This window comes from Cherax quadricarinatus, chromosome 25 (assembly GCF_038502225.1).
Source record: "Cherax quadricarinatus isolate ZL_2023a chromosome 25, ASM3850222v1, whole genome shotgun sequence".
In the NCBI taxonomy this organism is placed as follows: Eukaryota; Metazoa; Arthropoda; class Malacostraca; order Decapoda; family Parastacidae; genus Cherax; species Cherax quadricarinatus.
In genome coordinates this window covers 5398117-5418105 of record NC_091316.1, presented here as the reverse complement: position 1 = coordinate 5418105, position 19989 = coordinate 5398117, and the positions used below count along the sequence as shown (strand labels likewise).

Genomic DNA, 19989 nt, shown 5'->3' with positions numbered 1-19989 from the left:
CCAAGTGAGTGTGAAACGAAAGCCTGCAATTGTTTTACATGATGGTAGGATTGCTGGTGTCCTTTTTTTTCTGTCTCATAAACATGCAAGATTTCAGGTATGTCTTGCTACTTCTACTTACACTTAGGACACACTACATATACATGTACAAGCATATATATACACACCCCTCTGGGTTTTCTTCTATTTTCTTTCTAGTTCTTATTCTTGTTCATTTCCTCTTATCTCCATGGGGAAGTGGAACAGAATTCTTCCTCCGTAAGCCATGCGTGTTGTAAGAGGCGACTAAAATGCCGGGAGCAAGGGGCTAGTAACCCCTACTCCTGTATATATTACTAAATATACAAGGAGAAACTTTTGTTTCTCCTTTTGGGCCACCCCGCCTCGGTGGGATACGGCCGGTGTGTTGAAAGAAAGAAGAATGTACATGACACAAACCTTAGAGATGACACTAGGGTGTTTGTAGCACGTATAACTGGGTCAGAGTAGCCTGGGCGCTCCTCAGGATGGAAGGCCATGAAGGGATTGTAGTTCAGCACTACAGGTACGCGATCACTCAGATACATATCAAACCAGGGGTCCGAGATGTAGCTTGTGTGTTTGTTTGCCTGACGATACAATTTCTCTATTAATTATGTGAACAGACAATGAAAGATAACATAACATGTATTTATTCTAATTATTGCCAGTAAAAGCTATTAAAAGTCTGTATAAAATAAGTAAAATAAAGATGAACTCAAAGAATTCAGGGGCAAATCAGTTAATATTTTTCTCCACTGCAACTTAGCTTTATCAACATCTTCACCTGTTTTAACATTTTTCCCCTTATCCTCTAATATTTCATCATCTCTTATGCAACACACCTTATTCACAGTGTAGGGTTATTCTATTCCAGTCTATTATCTATATTTTTCTTCCAACTGAAAAGGGGTAGACCAAACACACTGCAGCCTCTCTCCCTCTCTTATCCCACTTGTATACTATTTTTAAATTGTATACTTTGAGCTGGAGTGCACAGCTTCTTGCCCTCTACAAAGGCGAATTATTATTATTCATTGGCTCTTCAAGCTGATTTCTCTAACCGGGTCTACATCTCTATTCACTCTAACATCCTCTCCCACCTAATGCTTCCACTGCCTGTAATCTGTAATAAAATAAATATTATAAATAATATAAATAAGTAATGTACACTGGCCATAATGTGCACTTATTATTCTGACCACACAGTAAACTATTCTGCAACTATTCCATCTTTTGACAGCTTAATACTGCATGTCCACCGTGTTTTGATTTCCCATTCTTGTATACAGTATACCCCTCTCATAATCCATGGGTTACATTCAATTGAATAACCAGGTTCTAATGTCGAGGAGTAAGCACATAAAGGTGTTACCCTGCATGCCAAATAAAAATCACTTTAAATTCATTCTATAATGTAAATATGATAATGCACAATACTGAAATTTTGTGGATGCCTGATATTATTACATACAAATATAATAAACATTCTCTTCAAACTTTTCTACAAATGTTTTATATAAATTAAACATTTATAAGATACAAAATTTGGAATGAAATACAGTGGTACCCTGAGTTTTGCCCATAATTTGTTCCAGAAGGCTGTTCGAGTGCCGTTACCGAATGAATTTGTTCCCATAAGGAATAATGTAATAATACACTTACATAATTATTTGAGCTGGGAGCTGTATGAAACTCAGGGTACCACTGTAGATAAGAAAAATAATGTTCAGTGACCATGACTTGCTCTCACCTGGCAAGAATGGTGGGAAGCTGAAAGGTTCACAGCCACCCACAAGCAGACTGAACAAATGTATGACATTTACTACCAAATTTCATGTTAATTACTTTATTTTAAATTTAGAGTACATACATGATATCAAGATTCTTTTGTGCCACCAAAATATTTGGTTGTACGTTTTAATTGCATTGTGGAAAAGACACACTATGTGCAGTTGCATTATACAAGGGTTGACTGTACTTCATAACATTATTATATTATAATAATCTTAGGGAAACACTACACCAGTAAGGGTCAACATGAAATATGGTTGAATGATTTATAGAACAAATAATATGCATATGCATTTTTTTTTTTTAACAAGTCGGCAGTCTCCCACTGAGGCAGGGTGACCTAAAAAGAAACAAAATCCCCAAAAAGAAAATACTTTCATCATCATTCAACACTTTCACCTCACTCACACATAATCACTGTTGTTGCAGAGGTGCTCAGAACACAACAGTTTAGAAGCATATACAGTGGACCCTCGACTAACGCTATTAATCCGTTCCTGAGAGCTCATCGTTAATCAGAATAATCGTTAGTCAAGTTAATTTTCCCCATAAGAAATAATGGAAATCAAATTAATCCGTGCAAGACACCCAAAAGTATTGAAAAAAAAAAAAATTTTAACACATGAAATATTAATTTTAATACACACAAACTAAAGAAGACATGCACAGTTACATGACACTTACCTTTATTGAAGATCTGGTGATGATTGATGGGATGGGAAGAGGGGAGTGTGTTGATGGTCTTAGTGTTTAGAAGGGGAATCCCCTTCCATTAGGACTTGAGGTGGCAAGTCCTTTTTTGGGGTTACTTCCCTTCTTCTTTTAATGCCACTAGGACCAGCTTGAGAGTCACTGGACCTCTGTCGCACAACATATCTGCCCATAGAGGCCTGTACCTCCCGTTCCTTTATGACATTCCTAAAGTGTTTCACAACATTGTCAGTGTCACCATTAAACACTTGTTCAGGTTTCAGTCCTTCACTTTCTATGTACTCCTTGAATTCCTGCACATATTTTTCAGCTGCTTTTTGGTCCAAACTGGCAGCCTCACCATGTCTTATCACACTATGTATGCCACTACGATTCTTAAATCTCTCAAACCAACCTTTGCTGGCCTTAAATTCACTCACATCACTAGTTGCTGGCATTTTTCTAATTAAATCGTCATGCAACTTCCTAGCCTTTTCACATATGATCGCTTGAGAGATGCTATCTCCTGCTATCTGTTTTTCGTTTATCCATACCAATAACAGTCTCTCAACATCTTCTATCACTTGCGATCTCAGTTTCGAAAACATAGTTGCACCTTTGGCAAGAACAGCTTCCTTGATTGCCGTTTTCTTGGCCACAATAGTAGCGATGGTTGACTGGGATTTTGTGTACAGCCTGGCCAGCTCGGAGACATGCACTCCACTTTCATACTTAGCAATGATCTCTTTCTTCATATCCATAGTAATTCTCACCCTTTTTGCTGTAGGGTTGGCACTAGAAGCTTTCTTGGGGCCCATGGTGACTTATTTTGCAGGTGCAATCACTAAAAAGGCTGTGATAATATGAAATGTTCCGATTGTATGCTTGGAAGCGACCGCAGTGGCTGGCTGGCTTGTAAACACTGGCCAGAAGTGGACGCGTCTCAGACGGAACAAATAGTGTTGGTCGAGTTTTTTAGCGCTAATCGAGGCAAAATTTTTGCGATAAAATGTATCGCTAGTCAGATTTATCGTTAATCGATGCCATCGCTGGTTGAGGGTCCACTGTACGTATGAAGATACACGACATATCCCTCCAAACTGAAAATATTCCAAACCCCTCCTTTAAAGTGCAGGCATTTTACTTCCCATTTCCACGACTCAAGTCCGGCTATATAAAAATAACTGGTTTCCCTGAATCCCTTCACTAAATATTACCCTGCTCACACTCCAACAGGTCGTCAGGTCCCAAATACCATTCGTCTCCATTCACTCCTATCTAACACGCTCACGCATGCTTGCTGGAAGTCCAAATCCCTCGCCCACAAAACCTCCTTTACCCCCTCCCTCCAACCTTTTCAAGGACAACCTCTACCCCGCCTTCCTTCCCCTACAGATTTATATGCTCTCCATGTCATTCTACTTTGACCCCTTCTCTCTAAATGACCAAACTACCTCTATAAAAATTACAAGATGTCATTATATCACTGCAATGGAAATGTTGTACTTGGTATTCATAACCGGGTGCATTCTGTGAGATCATGAGTGGTGAATATGCAGCTTTTGAACTGTATTATCGGCATGCCTCTGGCAAGACAGTGATGGAGCGAGTAATGATGAAAGTGCTTCTTCTTTTTCGGGTCACTCTGCTTTGGTGGGAAACAGCCGTTAAGGGTTGCTCTCTGTTTCCCCATACCCAAACAGAATTACCAGTTGAACGTTTTGTGAGAGTAAGACACATGTGCAACATCTGGGTATCTTTATTGTAGACGTTTCGCCATCCAGTGATTACCTCATCTTCTGTACATAGTTCTACTGTCTTCAAGTTATGTCCTGGAATTTGTATTGATAAAGCCACTGGATGGCGAAACGTCTACAATAAAGATACCCAGATGTTGCACATGTGTCTTACTCTCATCTTGTCGGTATTATATACCATTCGTACACAACATGAACGTTTTGTGTTATTTCAGGTCGGTTGCAGTACATGTCACTGTTCTGTGAACTAAGTCCTTAGACAAAATAATACCTTAGGGGAATTTATGGTTCTGGCAGCCAGATTAGAAGGATAAAACCAGAAAATCATATTTGAGTTGTAGACTTACAGGTACCTGAGAGAGTACAGTATTCCCAAAATAATTAAATAATTTAAACCTTATCCTTTTGTTTCAGTTGAGCATGTAAATCCATCCCTGATCCTTCTTTGAACTGGTCAACAGCACGTTTTGTAGCACTATACTCTTCATCACTTAATAAGGCTTTCTGTGATCGTAAATAACGAGTACATGTCTTGTCCAAATCTGAAAAAAATGCACCAAATTAAGCATTCTTCTAATAATATGCATTGCATAGGATAATTATCATTATTTTTATTAGCAAGCACTAAACCCTTAATATTGTAAGAAATATTTCATATGAAATATACTGAAATATATTATGCTATGATACTGGAATTAGCACCATAGGAATACATCTAGTATGAAATGGCTATTGGGGATAAATGAGTATAATACAACACAGAATAATTAGAAAATGGATGATCCTTCAAAGGACTGCTGTACTGAATATGTAAAGAAAAAGAAAGAAACGTGAATTTTATAATAAAAAATACATGACACAAGTAAATAAGCTAAAAAAAATTAAGGCACTGCAAATACAGTGGTTGAGCATGCTTAGAAGGAAAGTGTAAGTGAGCAAGGTGTAAGCCAGGATGGTGTAAGCCATTAAGGTGTAAGCAGGAAGTTGTGAGTTTGGTAAGTGAAAGATATTCAAACCACCAATGTAAGCAGAAAAGCACTGTAAACCCATTACATTCACAGAGACAACCCCCAATAAAATGCAGAGATCAATATTCAGCATTACTATTATTATCATAGGGAATGGAATGAATATAATCATAGGAAATGGAAGGTAATCAGATAGTGAAGGAGGAGGACGTGACAAGTCCTGAAATTAAAAGCTCTTTACTAGCATCAAGGTATCTTCCTTGAAGGATAAACTCTTAATAAATGAAGGATCTGCTTAAAGTTTCAGGTCACTGCAAACAGGCATTTTCAAGTAAGCCAGAATTTAATTGTAGAAAAAAAACAGAAAATTATAAAATATGCATCAGACCCATAAGGCATATATGCTAATCAAACAACAAATTTATTTACAAAGATAATACATATGTACAGCATAAGAGATTTCATAATTTAAGGATACATACATACAGGTAAAGCTCATAGTTATGCAAAGCAAGTCAAGCAGACTAAATATTAAACAAACCCCCCAAAAATTGATAGAACAGTTAAGGTTTATATAAATAACTGCAGTGTAAAATAATTAAGGTGCATGATCATGATTGCTCAAAACATAATTTCTCGAGAAAATTTTACAAACTCACCTGGTATAGGCAGTCGCAATAAGGACTTCTGAAAATGCATTGTTGGTATTTTTGATCTGTGAATGTATCGATAGTCATCTTGGACACTAGAAGTGTATCTAAGTGAAAAAAAAAAGAGAAAAAAATAAGATGTGATAAATTGTAAATTTTTGCTATGGATCAAGAATTCTGGGAAACCCTGAACAATAAAATATGGTAAAACCTCGATTTAACAAACTTCAATCTAATAGACTTGGAAATATGGAACAAAATATGGGTTCAACTGATTTGGAAACAAAGGACAAGGTCTGTTATTGCTATGATCATGGTAAAACAATCTCATCTCTATCCACCAAAATTGCCATTGCCAAAATGGCCAATGCATTAAAAACTTCATACTGTATCACATCAATGATATCACACAAGTGTGAGGTGTATGCTGTGTAGGTGTAAATTTATCCATTTTGTTGAACAAACTGGGATGACTGGGGTACTGGTTTCCATGCAATAACTTGAGAATGCCTCTTCTGATCAGTTTCAAATTTTGAATAAATGTGTATCTTAACAGAAGGTTCAGATTTGTTTTTATGCTACGTAAGTGCCAACTTGTCAATTTTATTTACAAAATTGGGTGGTGATGTTGTATACAGCATTCTGGAATGATCGGAGATTGGGTTAATTGATACATGGGATAGTTCTCTCAGATCATGTGCCTACCAGAACACACATTCTGTACTGTAGTGATAATGCAAAGGGGAAATAACCTGCTTGACTTAGTTATGGCAAACAATGAATCCCTTGTTAATAATTTAGAAATTTCAGAGGAACTGGGTGCTAGCAACCACAAATCAATTACATTTAGCATTGAATGGAAGTACGATAGTAGCGATAACTCAGTAACAGTCCCAGATTTTCGCTTAGCAGATTACGATGGGCTTAGAGAACACTTATCATCTGTTGACTGGCTAAGAAAAGCTACAAGGGACTATGAAATTAAAGTTGCTAGGGATTCTAAAACTAACCCAAAAAGTTTTTTCCAGGTCTATAGAACAAAAGTTAGAGATAAGATAGGTCCCCTTAAAAATAACTATGGGCACCTTACTGGCAAAGAGAATGAAATGTGCTCGATTTTTTAATAATTATTTTCTCTCAGTTTTTAAACAGGAAGACACTAACAATATTCCAGTAATTAATTTTTATAGTGGGCTAGAAGAAGATAAATTATGTAACATCACAGTCACTAGTGAAATGGTTGTGAAGCAGATAGACAGACTGAAGCAAAATAAGTCGCCGGGTCCTGATGAGTTTTTTTCAAGGGTTCTTAAGGAATGCAAAATGGAACTCTGTGAACCATTAACTAATATTTTTAATTTATCTCTTCAAACAGGTGTAGTGTCTGATATGTGGAAGATGGCTAATGTAATTCCTATTTTTAAAACAGGGGACAAGTCGTTACCGTCAAATTACCGCCCAATAACCCTGACCTCAATTGTAGGCAAATTACTAGAGTCAATTATAGCTGAGATTATAAGAAGCCATCTCGATAAGCATAGCTTGATTAATGATACTCAGCATGGATTCACAAGAGGCCGGTCTTGTCTAACTAATTTATTAACTTTCTTCAGTAAAGCTTTTGAGGCTGTTGACCACGATAAAGAATTTGATATTATTTACTTAGATTTTAGTAAGGTTTTTGATAGAGTTCCGCACCATAGACTGTTAAAGAAAGTGGCGGCTCATGGCATTGGGGGAAAAGTACTCTCGTGGATCGAGTCATGGCTCACTCACAGGAAGCAGAGAGTGTCCATAAATGGGGTTAAATCCGAGTGGGGATCTGTAACAAGTGGCGTTCCACAGGGATCAGTCTTGGGCCCGTTGTTGTTTATAATATATATCAATGATCTTGATGAGGGAATTACTAGCGATATGAGCAAATTCGCCGATGACACAAAGATAGGTAGGATAATTGATTCAAACGTAGATGTTATGGAACTTCAGGAGGATTTAAACAAACTCTATTCTTGGTCAGAAAAGTGGCAGATGCAGTTCAATGTAGATAAATGCAAGGTTCTGAAGCTTGGGAGTGCCCATAACCCTAGTACTTATAAGTTAAATGATGTAGAACTTAGCCATACAGATTGCGAAAAGGACTTGGGGGTTATGGTGAGTAGCAACCTTAAACCAAGACAGCAATGCCTAAGCGTACGTAATAAGGCAAATAGATTACTGGGATTTATATCAAGAAGTGTAAGCAACAGAAGTCCAGAGGTCATACTGCAGCTTTATACATCATTAGTAAGGCCTCACCTAGATTATGCAGCTCAGTTCTGGTCTCCATATTACAGAATGGACATAAATTCGTTAGAAAACATTCAGCGTAGGATGACTAAATTAATACATAGCATTAGAAATCTTCCTTATGAAGAAAGATTGAAGACTCTTAAGTTACATTCACTTGTTAGACGAAGAATGAGGGGAGACCTGATCGAAGTGTATAAGTGGAAGATAGGTATTAATAAAGGGGGTATTAATAAGGTCTTGAGGATGTCTCTCCAAGAGAGAACCCGCAGTAATGGATTTAAATTAGATAAGTTTAGATTTAGAAAGGACATAGGAAAGTATTGGTTTGGAAATAGGGTAGTTGATGAGTGGAACAGTCTACGTAGTTGGGTTATTGAGGCTGGGACTTTGGGTAGTTTCAAATTTAGGTTGGATAAGTACATGAGTGGGAGGGGTTGGATTTGAGTTGGACTTTCACATCAGAGCTTATTTCTTGGGTGGCATTGAAAATTGGGTTGGGCAAATGTTTTGTTAGTGGGATGAATTGTAGAGGACCTGCCTTGTGTGGGCCAGCAGGCCTCCTGCAGTGTTCCTCCTTTCTTATGTTAAAAAAAAAAAAAGTATAGTAATGTCAGTAAGTTACATGAATAGTTGTACAAGTGGCTGAAAGTAAGGTGATGAAGATGGGGCAAGAGACAAGGAACCAGTAGCAGTTAAATCAATGAAAGGAAAAAAAAAAACACGAATCATAAAGAAAGACCTAGGGGTGGATGCACCAACAGGTTAATTCCAACAGGACTTCCTAATATTAATGGCACACACTAAATATAAGTTGAAGAAAAAGACACATGTGCAACACTTGGATTTCAAGGAATCCTTCAAGATTCTGTATATCACATACATAAGATCAACCTCAGAGTATGCGGCATCAGAATGGAGACCACACCTCAAATACATAAGCTAGAAAGGGTGCAAAGGTTTGTTATCAGGCTGGTTCCTAAAACAAAGTGCCTGAGCTAAAATGACAGACAAATCTCACAATGTTAGAGGAGAGGAGAAGCAAATACTTCTGAGGGGGTTCAAGAGTTTTCCTACCCCAACAGCCCAGCCCTGGCCCAGGGTTGTCTGGTGCTTTACAACATACAAAATATTTAGCCACATCAATAAAGATTCTCCTTGGGAAAGTGGAACAAAATTCTTCCTCCATAAGACATATGTGTTGTAAGAGGTAACCAAAATGCTGGGAGGAAAGAGCTAGTAACCCCTTCTCCTGTATACATTACTAAATTTAAAAAGAGAAACTTATTTTTCTTTTTGGGTCACCCTGCCTCGGTGGGATATGGCCAGTATGATGAAAAAAATAAGGATAAAAACAAGCTATTCTTAAGGGTTGGAACAAGGATAAGAATATACAGGAGGGCCCTGCTTTACAGTACTTCACTTCACAGCATTTTGCTAATGCAGCAGTTTTCAAAAATACCCATTCTTCACTTATTCAGACTTCCTACAATAAATATGTTCACTCACTATAAGGTAAGGATGAAAATATTTTAAGGTAAGTAATGTGTGTATACTGTATATGCATTTTTTATGCCTAGCTCTATTACTTACTTAATATATGATAGTGTAAACATATTATCAGGCTTTTATTTGCATTTGAAAGTGAAAAAAACTGTTTCACTTAACGGCGATTTTCTGTATGCAGCAGCAGCCTGGAGCCTAACCTGCTTTATAAGCAGGGCCTGACTCTACAAGTAAAAAGTGAACAATTAAATATGCCAGAAAAAATGAGAAGAAACTTCTTCCAAGTGAGAGTACAGTAATAAGTGCATAAAGTCCCCAGGTGAGGAAGTAAGACAAGCAAACTGCAAACACAGGTTCAAGCATAGCTATGACAAAAAAAATCCCTGAGACTAGGGGAAGAGGAAGGGGAAAAATTAAGATAAGAGTTAATTCTCCAAACTCATACAGGCAACTGTAGGGTACTTACATAGAGGTTGTGTGAAGCCCTCGCACCACACTGCCTTTCACAGTTTTTAGAATCTGTGAAGGATTTAATGAGATCATTTTAATACACTTTTCCTTATAAATAGGATTTCAATATCAAAATTAAATTACTGTTCTCCAACTTTGTTACACTCTAAATCTGCAAATTTAAGGGTCTCCCACAAATAATTTTAATTATTCACAGACTGGCACAAATATGGAAAATTTGATGAAAAATCAAATTTTATTTAGTTAAACATCTAGTATACAAATGACAATATTTTAAATATTCATTTCAATTAATACTTTTAGAATTATGAATGGAACTATGAGAGGATTGAATTTACAGTACAGCTGAGTACAGTACAGTAGTATTTAGATTTTAAGAAGGCATTTGACAGAATTCCTTATGAAAGGCTAATCAGGAAATCACAAAGCATAGGATGAATATAAGGCAAAATATTCCAGAGGATAAGAGATTTCTGGACTGAAAGGAAAATGTGAACAGTAATAAAAGGTACAATCCTTTCACAAGGTAATATCACCAGAGAAGAGATTCTTACCAAATTCATGTGTCTAATCGCTATACTGTAAATGGTTACTAGGTCCTCTCTCTCCCTTCTCCATGAGTTGTATCATACCTCGTCTCAAAGCCATGCATGGTCTCTGCCTCCACTACATCATAAATGCTTGCAGGTGATGCAAAATTCCTATGCAAGATATGCAAGACCTGAACACATTGTGAAAGTGGAGTGATAATTATAGGTGGAATTTAATTGCAGCAGATAAGGAATGATCCAAGGAAAGGGAAAACTAAGTTCAATTCCTCAGACTGTATCAAGAAACTTCCTTTGAGGAACTGAAATGAAGAGAAATGATCAATGCTTCCTCAAAACATATCTAGCCTAAATTACGTATAATTTTTACTGGCATTACTCAAATTATAATCTTACCTGCTTTAACTGCACCTTAATGATTTTGCTGTGAGTCAGCAACATTTTAGCTGATACAGTAGAAGATATGTATAATGAAGTTCTGTAAATTAGAAGACAGAAATTAAAATCAAATAAGCTAAAATAAAATAGGTTTATAATTGAATGACACAAAATAACTTATAGATGTACTGTAAGTTTTTATTTAGGTTTCATACTTTGTTACAATGGTCCTCTATAGTAATTTATGGAGAAATTAACCTAAGATCATCCAGTAAAGTTGAACAACGTAACTAATTAAGGTGTCATGACAAAACATTATCATATTTAGGGGGAAACTGTAATCCCGTATATATTACAGCATCTGGGAAATAGGAAGCAATCAGATTTGATCTGAGGAAGAAGGCAAATCCAATTCCTTGGATCACAAGCCTCTTACCAGCATCAAGAAACCTCCCTCGAGGGGCTTGACAAAAGAATAGAAGTAGAAGTGTTGAGAGTGATCAGTGCAAAAGGAAGTGTGTGAGGCTTCATGTGACATTTTGAACAGTGATAACGTATCAACACCAAAAAAAACTCCCTTATGGGAGGAAAGCACATAATAATAATGTTTATGTATCACACATGATGATTCTTGATTCTATGTGCCCATTGGTAAGTTCAGATGTGAGACATAGGGAGGGGGGGTTGTTCCTCAAAAACCCCAATGGAAATAAGTCACCTTGACTTTATTTTAGTTCTTAGGTAATCTACACATATGCTGCTATATATGATAATTTATGTAACTGTATTTATGTGTACCTGTACCTAAATAAACTTACTACAGCTTGAGCAACCTCCTGTAAATAGTAAGTAATTTTTATCTAAGTCTTATACACAACCTCAAACTTACATTAGCTGTACAGAATAAATTATGAAGAATTTAACCTAGGATAACCTCTTACATTGTGTCTTATTTAGAGAACACACCTTAAGCAAGTTTATTTATGTACGGATACATACACACAATTTTAGATGATTACAACTGTCTTCCATAGCAACATGTGTAAATTAACTAAGTTTATTCAGGTACAGTACACATAAATAGTTACATAAATTATCATACATAGCAGCGTATGTGTAGATTACCTAGGATAACTAAAAAAAGTCAAGATAACTTATTTCCATTCGGGTCTTTGAGGGACAACCCCCCAGAAATCTAAAGTAACTTATTTCCATTAGGGTCCTCATAAAACCCCAGATGAAAGTAAATCCTCCTGAGGAATTATAGAAATAACCTAGATTAAGTCATAATAAACTATCATTTTTTTTTTTTTGCATAAAGTACCCATAAATACTACTGTAAATTCCAGGTAAACTCCAGGTATATGCAGTGAAAAATGATAAACATTATTTCTAGTAAGTATGATTGACAAATGATTCAGGAAAAGGTGCCACAATCGACTTACTTCATAGAAAGCCCCTGATTATGTAATCAGAGCATTGCTGGCAGCCTTAAATTAACTTACAATTACTTTTATCTTAAAATTACTACTTGAATTTTTAACAATATCAATTTGTTGGAGGCTTCAGTAAAATAATTTGCTATTTGTTGAAGTTACTATAAATGTTCGTTTGTGTAGTGCAATTTAGGTTCAAATACATTTTTGCCTTTATGTATACTATAATAATTTTGCATATGGCTGACAATATGATTCCCATACTGGTGCCACAATAAATGAATTTCTGGTATTATTTGTATTACTACAAATAATACCATTATTTGTATTTAGTATTATTTGAAGAATATTTAAATAATAAAAATAAATAATTATATTATTATTATTATTATTAATCATTATTACTGTATTATAGTTATTAATCATTATTGCTATTATTACATCACATTACTGGCACCCCACAGAACAATCTGCAAATCATCATGACTTCAGAGGAAGATAAGCTTTATTCGGCTCCCTATATATATAGTACATTATATGGTTTTTACACATTACTGAACATTAATAAAATAGTTGCCATACACACATTAACAACTGTTACACACAAACTGGTAGTAAACTGTGGATTTATCCTGGGATAACACAAAAAAAAAATTAATATTTACCAGCTGTATAACCCCTACGGGTTTAGCACTTCCGATTATAAGGGCCCCCCCCCCATCTGGTTTAGCGCTTTCCCGTGATTAAACAAGAAGCGCCTGAATTATAATTATAGTTGAAGTTTGTCATTACGAATGAATAGAAGGTCCACACGGATAAAAATTCGTAATTATCTTTTTAATAGCTACGTATTAGATTCATGGGGAGAGCTCTAAACCCCAATGGGGTGGCCCGGTGGTCTGGTGGCTAAAGCTCCCGCTTCACACATGGAGGGCCCGGGTTCGATTCCCGGCGGGTGGAAATTCCGACACGTTTCCTTACACCTATTGTCCTGTTCACCTAGCAGCAAATAGGTACCTGGGTGTTAGTCGACTGGTGTGGGTCGCATCCTGGGGGACAAGATTAAGGACCCCAATGGAAATAAGTTAGACAGTCCTCGATGACGCACTGACTTTCTTGGGTTATCCTGGGTGGCTAACCCTCCGGGGTTAAAAATCCGAACAAAATCTTATCTCTTATCTTATCTCTTATGCAGTCTGGGAATGGGAGGTAATAAGGTTTAATCTGAGGAAGGGATGAAGGACTAGCTCCAGTTCCTTGGATCAAAGACTCTTACCGGCATGGACTTAAAAATCTGATTATAAAGATTTTTTGCGCGGGGAAAGCGCTAAACCCGTATGAGTTCCACTCAGCTCCTTGGCAATGGGGAGAGATGGCGTGGGCAAACAGCTGTGATCCAAGGTAAGGGAACTTCAAACTCCTTGGATTAGGAGCTCTTAAAAAAGACAAAAGCTTACGAAGGTGTTGTGTTGTTGGTGAGGTTTGTTGAGGACCACTAGATTTACGCCTCGGGTGTGAATTATGGTACAGCCATACACACACACTGGAAAATATAATAATATAACATCTTTATTTACTACAAGTACATGTCCAAGGTATACAGGCCTAGCTTTTAAAAACTAAAAATGAAATCGAGAGAAATCCAAAATACTTCTTTTATGCCAAATCCAAGGCAAAAACAATATTCAGAAAGTCCCCAGTATTGGGACTTACACATATGACAGCTAAGAAATGAGTGAAATAATACTGAAAGTCCCAATAAGACTCAGCATTAAGTGAGTTGTTAATCAGACTAAGGGTTGACAACCTAAATTATTTTTTTATGACCGAGACTCAAAATTTGGTTAATTAAGAGTTTCTGATATTATCCTAACATCACAAGACGTTGAAAACTAAATAAATGACATGCCCATGCACTCTGCCCCAGGTCCAGACTCATGGAACTCCGTGTTCATGAAGAACTGCAAGAAGCCCGTCATGTGCATGAAGTATTCTATGGAGAGGAAGCATAGACAAGGGGGTCAACCCAACACTCACTAAAAACAACAGACATAACCCCACTCCACATTATTATTATTATAATCAAAAATAAGCGCTAAGCCACAAGGGCTATACAGCGCTGCACCCCACTCCACAAAGGTGGCAGTAATTGCAAAGAATTGCAGACCAATAGCACTAACGTCCCACATCATAAAAATCTTTGAAAGGGTTCTAAGAAGCAGGAACGCCAACCATTTAGATATTTAACCCATCAGTTGCATAACTCAGGACATGGGTACAGAGCAGGTCGCTCCTGCCTATCCCAACTACTGGCCTACTATGACGTGGTCTTGGACGCCCTGGAGGACAAAAAATGCAGATGTACTATTCAAGTCAATTCAATTCAAGTTTATTCTCTATAATGGTTACAATGTGGAGTTTACAGGTTTTGGGTATTTTTTGGTTTACATGTTATAAAATACTAATTACAGAGGGGGCCACTAGGACACCTAGCATGGCTTGGCATTTCGAGCAGACTTAGATTAATTCTTAACATTAAATCCTTACAGATTATGATATTAAGGCTAAGTGACTAATCATAATTTGTGAGTTTAGCAATGTGAATGCTTTTGTTTTGGCACAATACAAAGTGTCTATATTTGAGTATCATAGGCAAACTTATGACTAGTTAGGATTTATTATTTTAAGATTAAGATTAGTATTTCTGGGTTTATAGTCAGCGGGTGAGTGAGTGTAATTGTGAACCACCAAGTGGTTATCATGTAGTTAGTTGTCGGGGTGGATCAGGGAGATAAGATGTTTTCTAACTGTAGTTTTGAAAGTGATGAGTGTGTCTGCAGTTCTAGAGTTTTCAGGTAGGGTGTTCCAGATTTTAGGTCCTTCGAAATACATTGAACTTTTGTAAAGGTTTAGTCGAACACGGGGAATGTCATCGAGATGTTTGTGTCTGGTGTTATGCCTGTGGATCCTGTCACAACTATCAAGAAAGTGTTTTAGGTCAAGGTTAATATTGGAATTTAAGGTCCTGTAGATATAGATTGCACAGTAGTAAGTGTGGATGTTCTGAACAGGGAGTAAGTTTAGATCTACGAAGAGTGGGGGGAGGGGGTGTTGCAAGGGATGGGATTTAGTGATTATTCTTACTGCGGCTTTTTGTTGGGTTATTATTGGCTTTAGGTGTGTTGCTGCAATTGAACCCCAAGCACAGATAGCATAGGTGAGGTATGGATATATAAGTGAATGGTATAGTGTGAGAAGGGCAGTTTGCGGTACGTAGTATCGTATCTTGGAGAGGATCCCCACCGTTTTGGATATGGGTGCTGAAATTTAGGTTGTGTCGAGGTATAGGCCAAGGAATTTGCCCTCATTATGTCTGGCAATTAGAGTGTTGTCGATCTTAATGTTAAGTTACGCAACACCTGCTCTGCTACCAAACATATAGTAGGTTTTGCCAGTGTTAAGTGTAAGTTTATTGGCTGTCATCCAAGTCGATATTTTGAGTAGCTCCTCGTTAACAATGGTGTTGAGGGTGGCAAGATTAGGGTGGGAGATGACATAAGATGTTTAGTTTAATGTTTATTATGCACCCCATACCCATCCTGTGGGCGGTAGTCAAAAGATTACAGAGGTACATAATTGGTCCAGGGACTGGACTCCAGCAAAGAGAATGGGTTTCAGGTGTTGGGATATGTTTGGAAGATCATTGATGAAAATGAGGAAGAGCAGGGGTCCAAGGACACTTCCCTGCGGAACTCCAGTATCAAGTGGCCGTATTGATGAGGCTGTGTCTTTAACGGTGACATACTGATACCTATTAGAAAGGTAGGATTTAAAATATGCAAGCGCATGGCCTCTTATACCATAGTGGTCAAGTTTGTGGAGTAGGATGCCGTGGTCTACTGTGTCAAACGTTTTTCTTAGGTCAATAAAAATTCCTAGTGGATATTCCTTATTTTCCAATGCTGTGTAAAGCAGGTCTAGCATTTTTATAATTGCATCATTAGTGCTTTTATTTTTCCAGAATCCAAATTGGCAGGGGTTGAGTATGTTTTGTGACGTTATAAATGAATATAGTCTCCTGTGCACGAGCTTCTTGAAGATTTTGGATAGCAATGGTAAGATTGACATTGGCCTATAGTTGTTTACGTCTGTAGGGTCACCACCTTTATGTATTGGTGTAACCCTTGCTGTCTTGAGTAGTGTCGGGAAAGTGCTAGTTTCTAGTGACTTGTTAAAAAGTAATGTAATAGCATGCGAAAGGACATGGGCCGCTCGCTTGTACAATAATGGTGGGACGTGAGACAGATTCCCCGAGTTATTTTTAAGTGACTTTATGATCGCAGTGACTTCCGTGGGCTCAGTTGGTACACGATAGAAGGAATTTGGGAAATTCCCATCTAGAGTCACTTGTTTGCACAGAACTGCTTAATGCCTCAAATGACGTAGTGGAAGTTTTAGCAGTAAAGGTCGAGAACCAAAACCTAGTCATTGTGGAAGTCTACAAGCCTCCGGATGCAACATCCCAGCAATTCCAGGAACAGCTGTTAAAAATTGACCACTGTCTGGAAAATCTTCCAGCTCCTGCACCCAACATCTTGCTCCTGGGGGATTTCAACTTAAGGCACCTAAAATGGAGGAATATAGCAAATAATATTGTTGCAGTAATAACACCAGGAGGCAGCTCTGATGAAAATTCACACTCACACGAGCTTTTAAATCTCTGCACAAAATTCAATTTAAACCAGCAAATAATAGAGCCTACTAGACTGGAGAATACACTAGACCTCATATTCACTAACAATGATGATCTGATAAGAAATGTCACCATATCAAAAACAATATACTCAGATCACAACATAATTGAGGTTCAGACATGTATGCGAGGAGCCCCAGACCGACAAAATGAGACTAGTCACGAGGGAGCATTCACCAAATTCAACTTCAATAACAAAAACATAAAGTGGGACCAAGTAAACCAAGTCCTAACCGATATAAGCTGGGAAGATATACTAAGCAACACAGACCCAAACTTATGCCTAGAACAGATTAACTCGGTGGCACTCGATGTATGCACAAGGCTTATTCCTCTAAGAAAAAGGAGGAGTAGATGTAAAATAGAAAGAGACAGGCGCTCCCTTTACAGGCGACGGAAAAGAATAACAGAGCGGCTAAAAGAGGTCAATATATCTGTAATGCGCAGGGAGACACTGGTCAGAGCAATAGCAAACATCGAACTTAAGCTAAAAGAATCCTTTAAGAGTCAGGAATCGCGGGAAGAACTAAAAGCTATAAATGAAATCGAAAGAAACCCAAAGTATTTCTTCTCCTATGCCAAATCAAAATCGAGAACAACGCCCAGTATTGGGCCCCTACTTAAACAAGATGGGTCCTACACAGATGACAGCAAGGAAATGAGTGAGCTACTCAAGTCCCAATATGACTCAGTTTTTAGCAAGCCGCTAACCAGACTGAGAGTCGAAGATCAAAATGAATTTTTTATGAGAGAGCCACAAAATTTGATTAACACAAGCCTATCCGATGTTATCCTGACGCCAAATGACTTCGAACAGGCGATAAATGACATGCCCATGCACTCTGCCCCAGGGCCAGACTCATGGAACTCTGTGTTCATCAAGAACTGCAAGAAGCCCCTATCACGAGCCTTTTCCATCCTATGGAGAGGGAGCATGGACACGGGGGTCGTCCCTCAGTTACTAAAAACAACAGACATAGCCCCACTCCACAAAGGGGGCAGTAAAGCAACAGCAAAGAACTACAGACCAATAGCACTAACATCCCATATCATAAAAATCTTTGAAAGGGTCCTAAGAAGCAAGATCACCACCCATCTAGAAACCCATCAGTTACACAACCCAGGGCAACATGGGTTTAGAACAGGTCGCTCCTGTCTGTCTCAGCTACTGGATCACTACGACAAGGTCCTAAATGCACTAGAAGACAAAAAGAATGCAGATGTAATATATACAGACTTTGCAAAAGCCTTCGACAAGTGTGACCATGGCGTAATAGCGCACAAAATGCGCGCTAAAGGAATAACAGGAAAAGTCGGTCGATGGATCTATAATTTCCTCACTAACAGAACACAGAGAGTAGTCGTCAACAGAGTAAAGTCCGAGGCAGCTACGGTGAAAAGCTCTGTTCCACAAGGCACAGTACTAGCTCCCATCTTGTTCCTCATACTCATATCCGACATAGACAAGGATGTCAGCCACAGCACCGTGTCTTCCTTTGCAGATGACACCCGAATCTGCATGACAGTGTCTTCCATTGCAGACACTGCAAGGCTCCAGGCGGACATCAACCAAATCTTTCAGTGGGCTGCAGAAAACAATATGAAGTTCAACGATGAGAAATTTCAATTACTCAGATATGGTAAACATGAGGAAATTAAATCTTCATCAGAGTACAAAACAAATTCTGGCCACAAAATAGAGCGAAACACCAACGTCAAAGACCTGGGAGTGATTATGTCGGAGGATCTCACCTTCAAGGACCATAACATTGTATCAATCGCATCTGCTAGAAAAATGACAGGATGGATAATGAGAACCTTCAAAACTAGGGAGGCCAAGCCCATGATGACACTCTTCAGGTCACTTGTTCTATCTAGGCTGGAATATTGCTGCACACTAACAGCACCTTTCAAGGCAGGTGAAATTGCCGACCTAGAAAATGTACAGAGAACTTTCACGGCGCGCATAACGGAGATAAAACACCTCAATTACTGGGAGCGCTTGAGGTTTCTAAACCTGTATTCCCTGGAACGCAGGATGGAGAGATACATGATTATATACACCTGGAAAATCCTAGAGGGACTAGTACCGAACTTGCACACGAAAATCACTCACTACGAAAGCAAAAGACTTGGCAGACGATGCACCATCCCCCCAATGAAAAGCAGGGGTGTCACTAGCACGTTAAGAGACCATACAATAAGTGTCAGGGACCCGAGACTGTTCAACTGCCTCCCAGCACACATAAGGGGGATTACCAACAGACCCCTGGCAGTCTTCAAGCTGGCACTGGACAAGCACCTAAAGTCAGTTCCTGATCAGCCGGGCTGTGGCTCGTACGTTGGTTTGCGTGCAGCCAGCAGCAACAGCCTGGTTGATCAGGCGCTGATCCACCAGGAGGCCTGGTCACAGACCGGGCCGCGGGGGCGTTGACCCCCGAAACTCTCTCCAGGTAAACTCCAGGTAGGTAGTCCCCGGCACGGGCATTGGTACGTGGGATTTTACTGGCAAGATTAGATCCTATGTTTGAGAAGTCGTTTTCTTGTTAGCTGTATAAGTGGGATGCAGTGGTGTTTTATGAGGTTTAGTTAGAACAATATTCTTGGTTTTTTTTCAGTTTGTGTGTCCCCAGAATCTGGAAAAGTGTTTTCCAGGTCTTTTTTATATCTCCTCTTGTGTCTGAATCTGCTGGAGTAGTACAGTTGTTTGGCTTACTTTATTAATTTGGTGAGA

General features: G+C 38.3%; 1 protein-coding gene across 4 annotated transcripts in view; it reads right to left on the bottom strand.

The window, feature by feature from the left end:
• The window catches only part of LOC128690021 (Carnitine palmitoyltransferase 2), a 34852-nt gene extending 20746 nt beyond the window's left edge, over positions 1-14106 (bottom strand). Inside the window, exons 1-6 of one of the 4 annotated variants that reach the window (XM_070088580.1) lie at positions 13960-14106; positions 11085-11166; positions 10136-10188; positions 5887-5984; positions 4656-4801; positions 439-608 (exon numbers count right to left, since the gene is read on the bottom strand). In XM_070088580.1, coding sequence (XP_069944681.1) covers positions 439-608; positions 4656-4801; positions 5887-5984; positions 10136-10188; positions 11085-11129 — 512 coding nt within the window. In that variant the 5' untranslated portion in view covers positions 11130-11166; positions 13960-14106. The other 3 variants (XM_070088581.1, XM_070088582.1, XM_070088579.1) reach the window with 3 other exon arrangements.
• Between the last annotated feature and the right edge of the window lie 5883 nt (positions 14107-19989).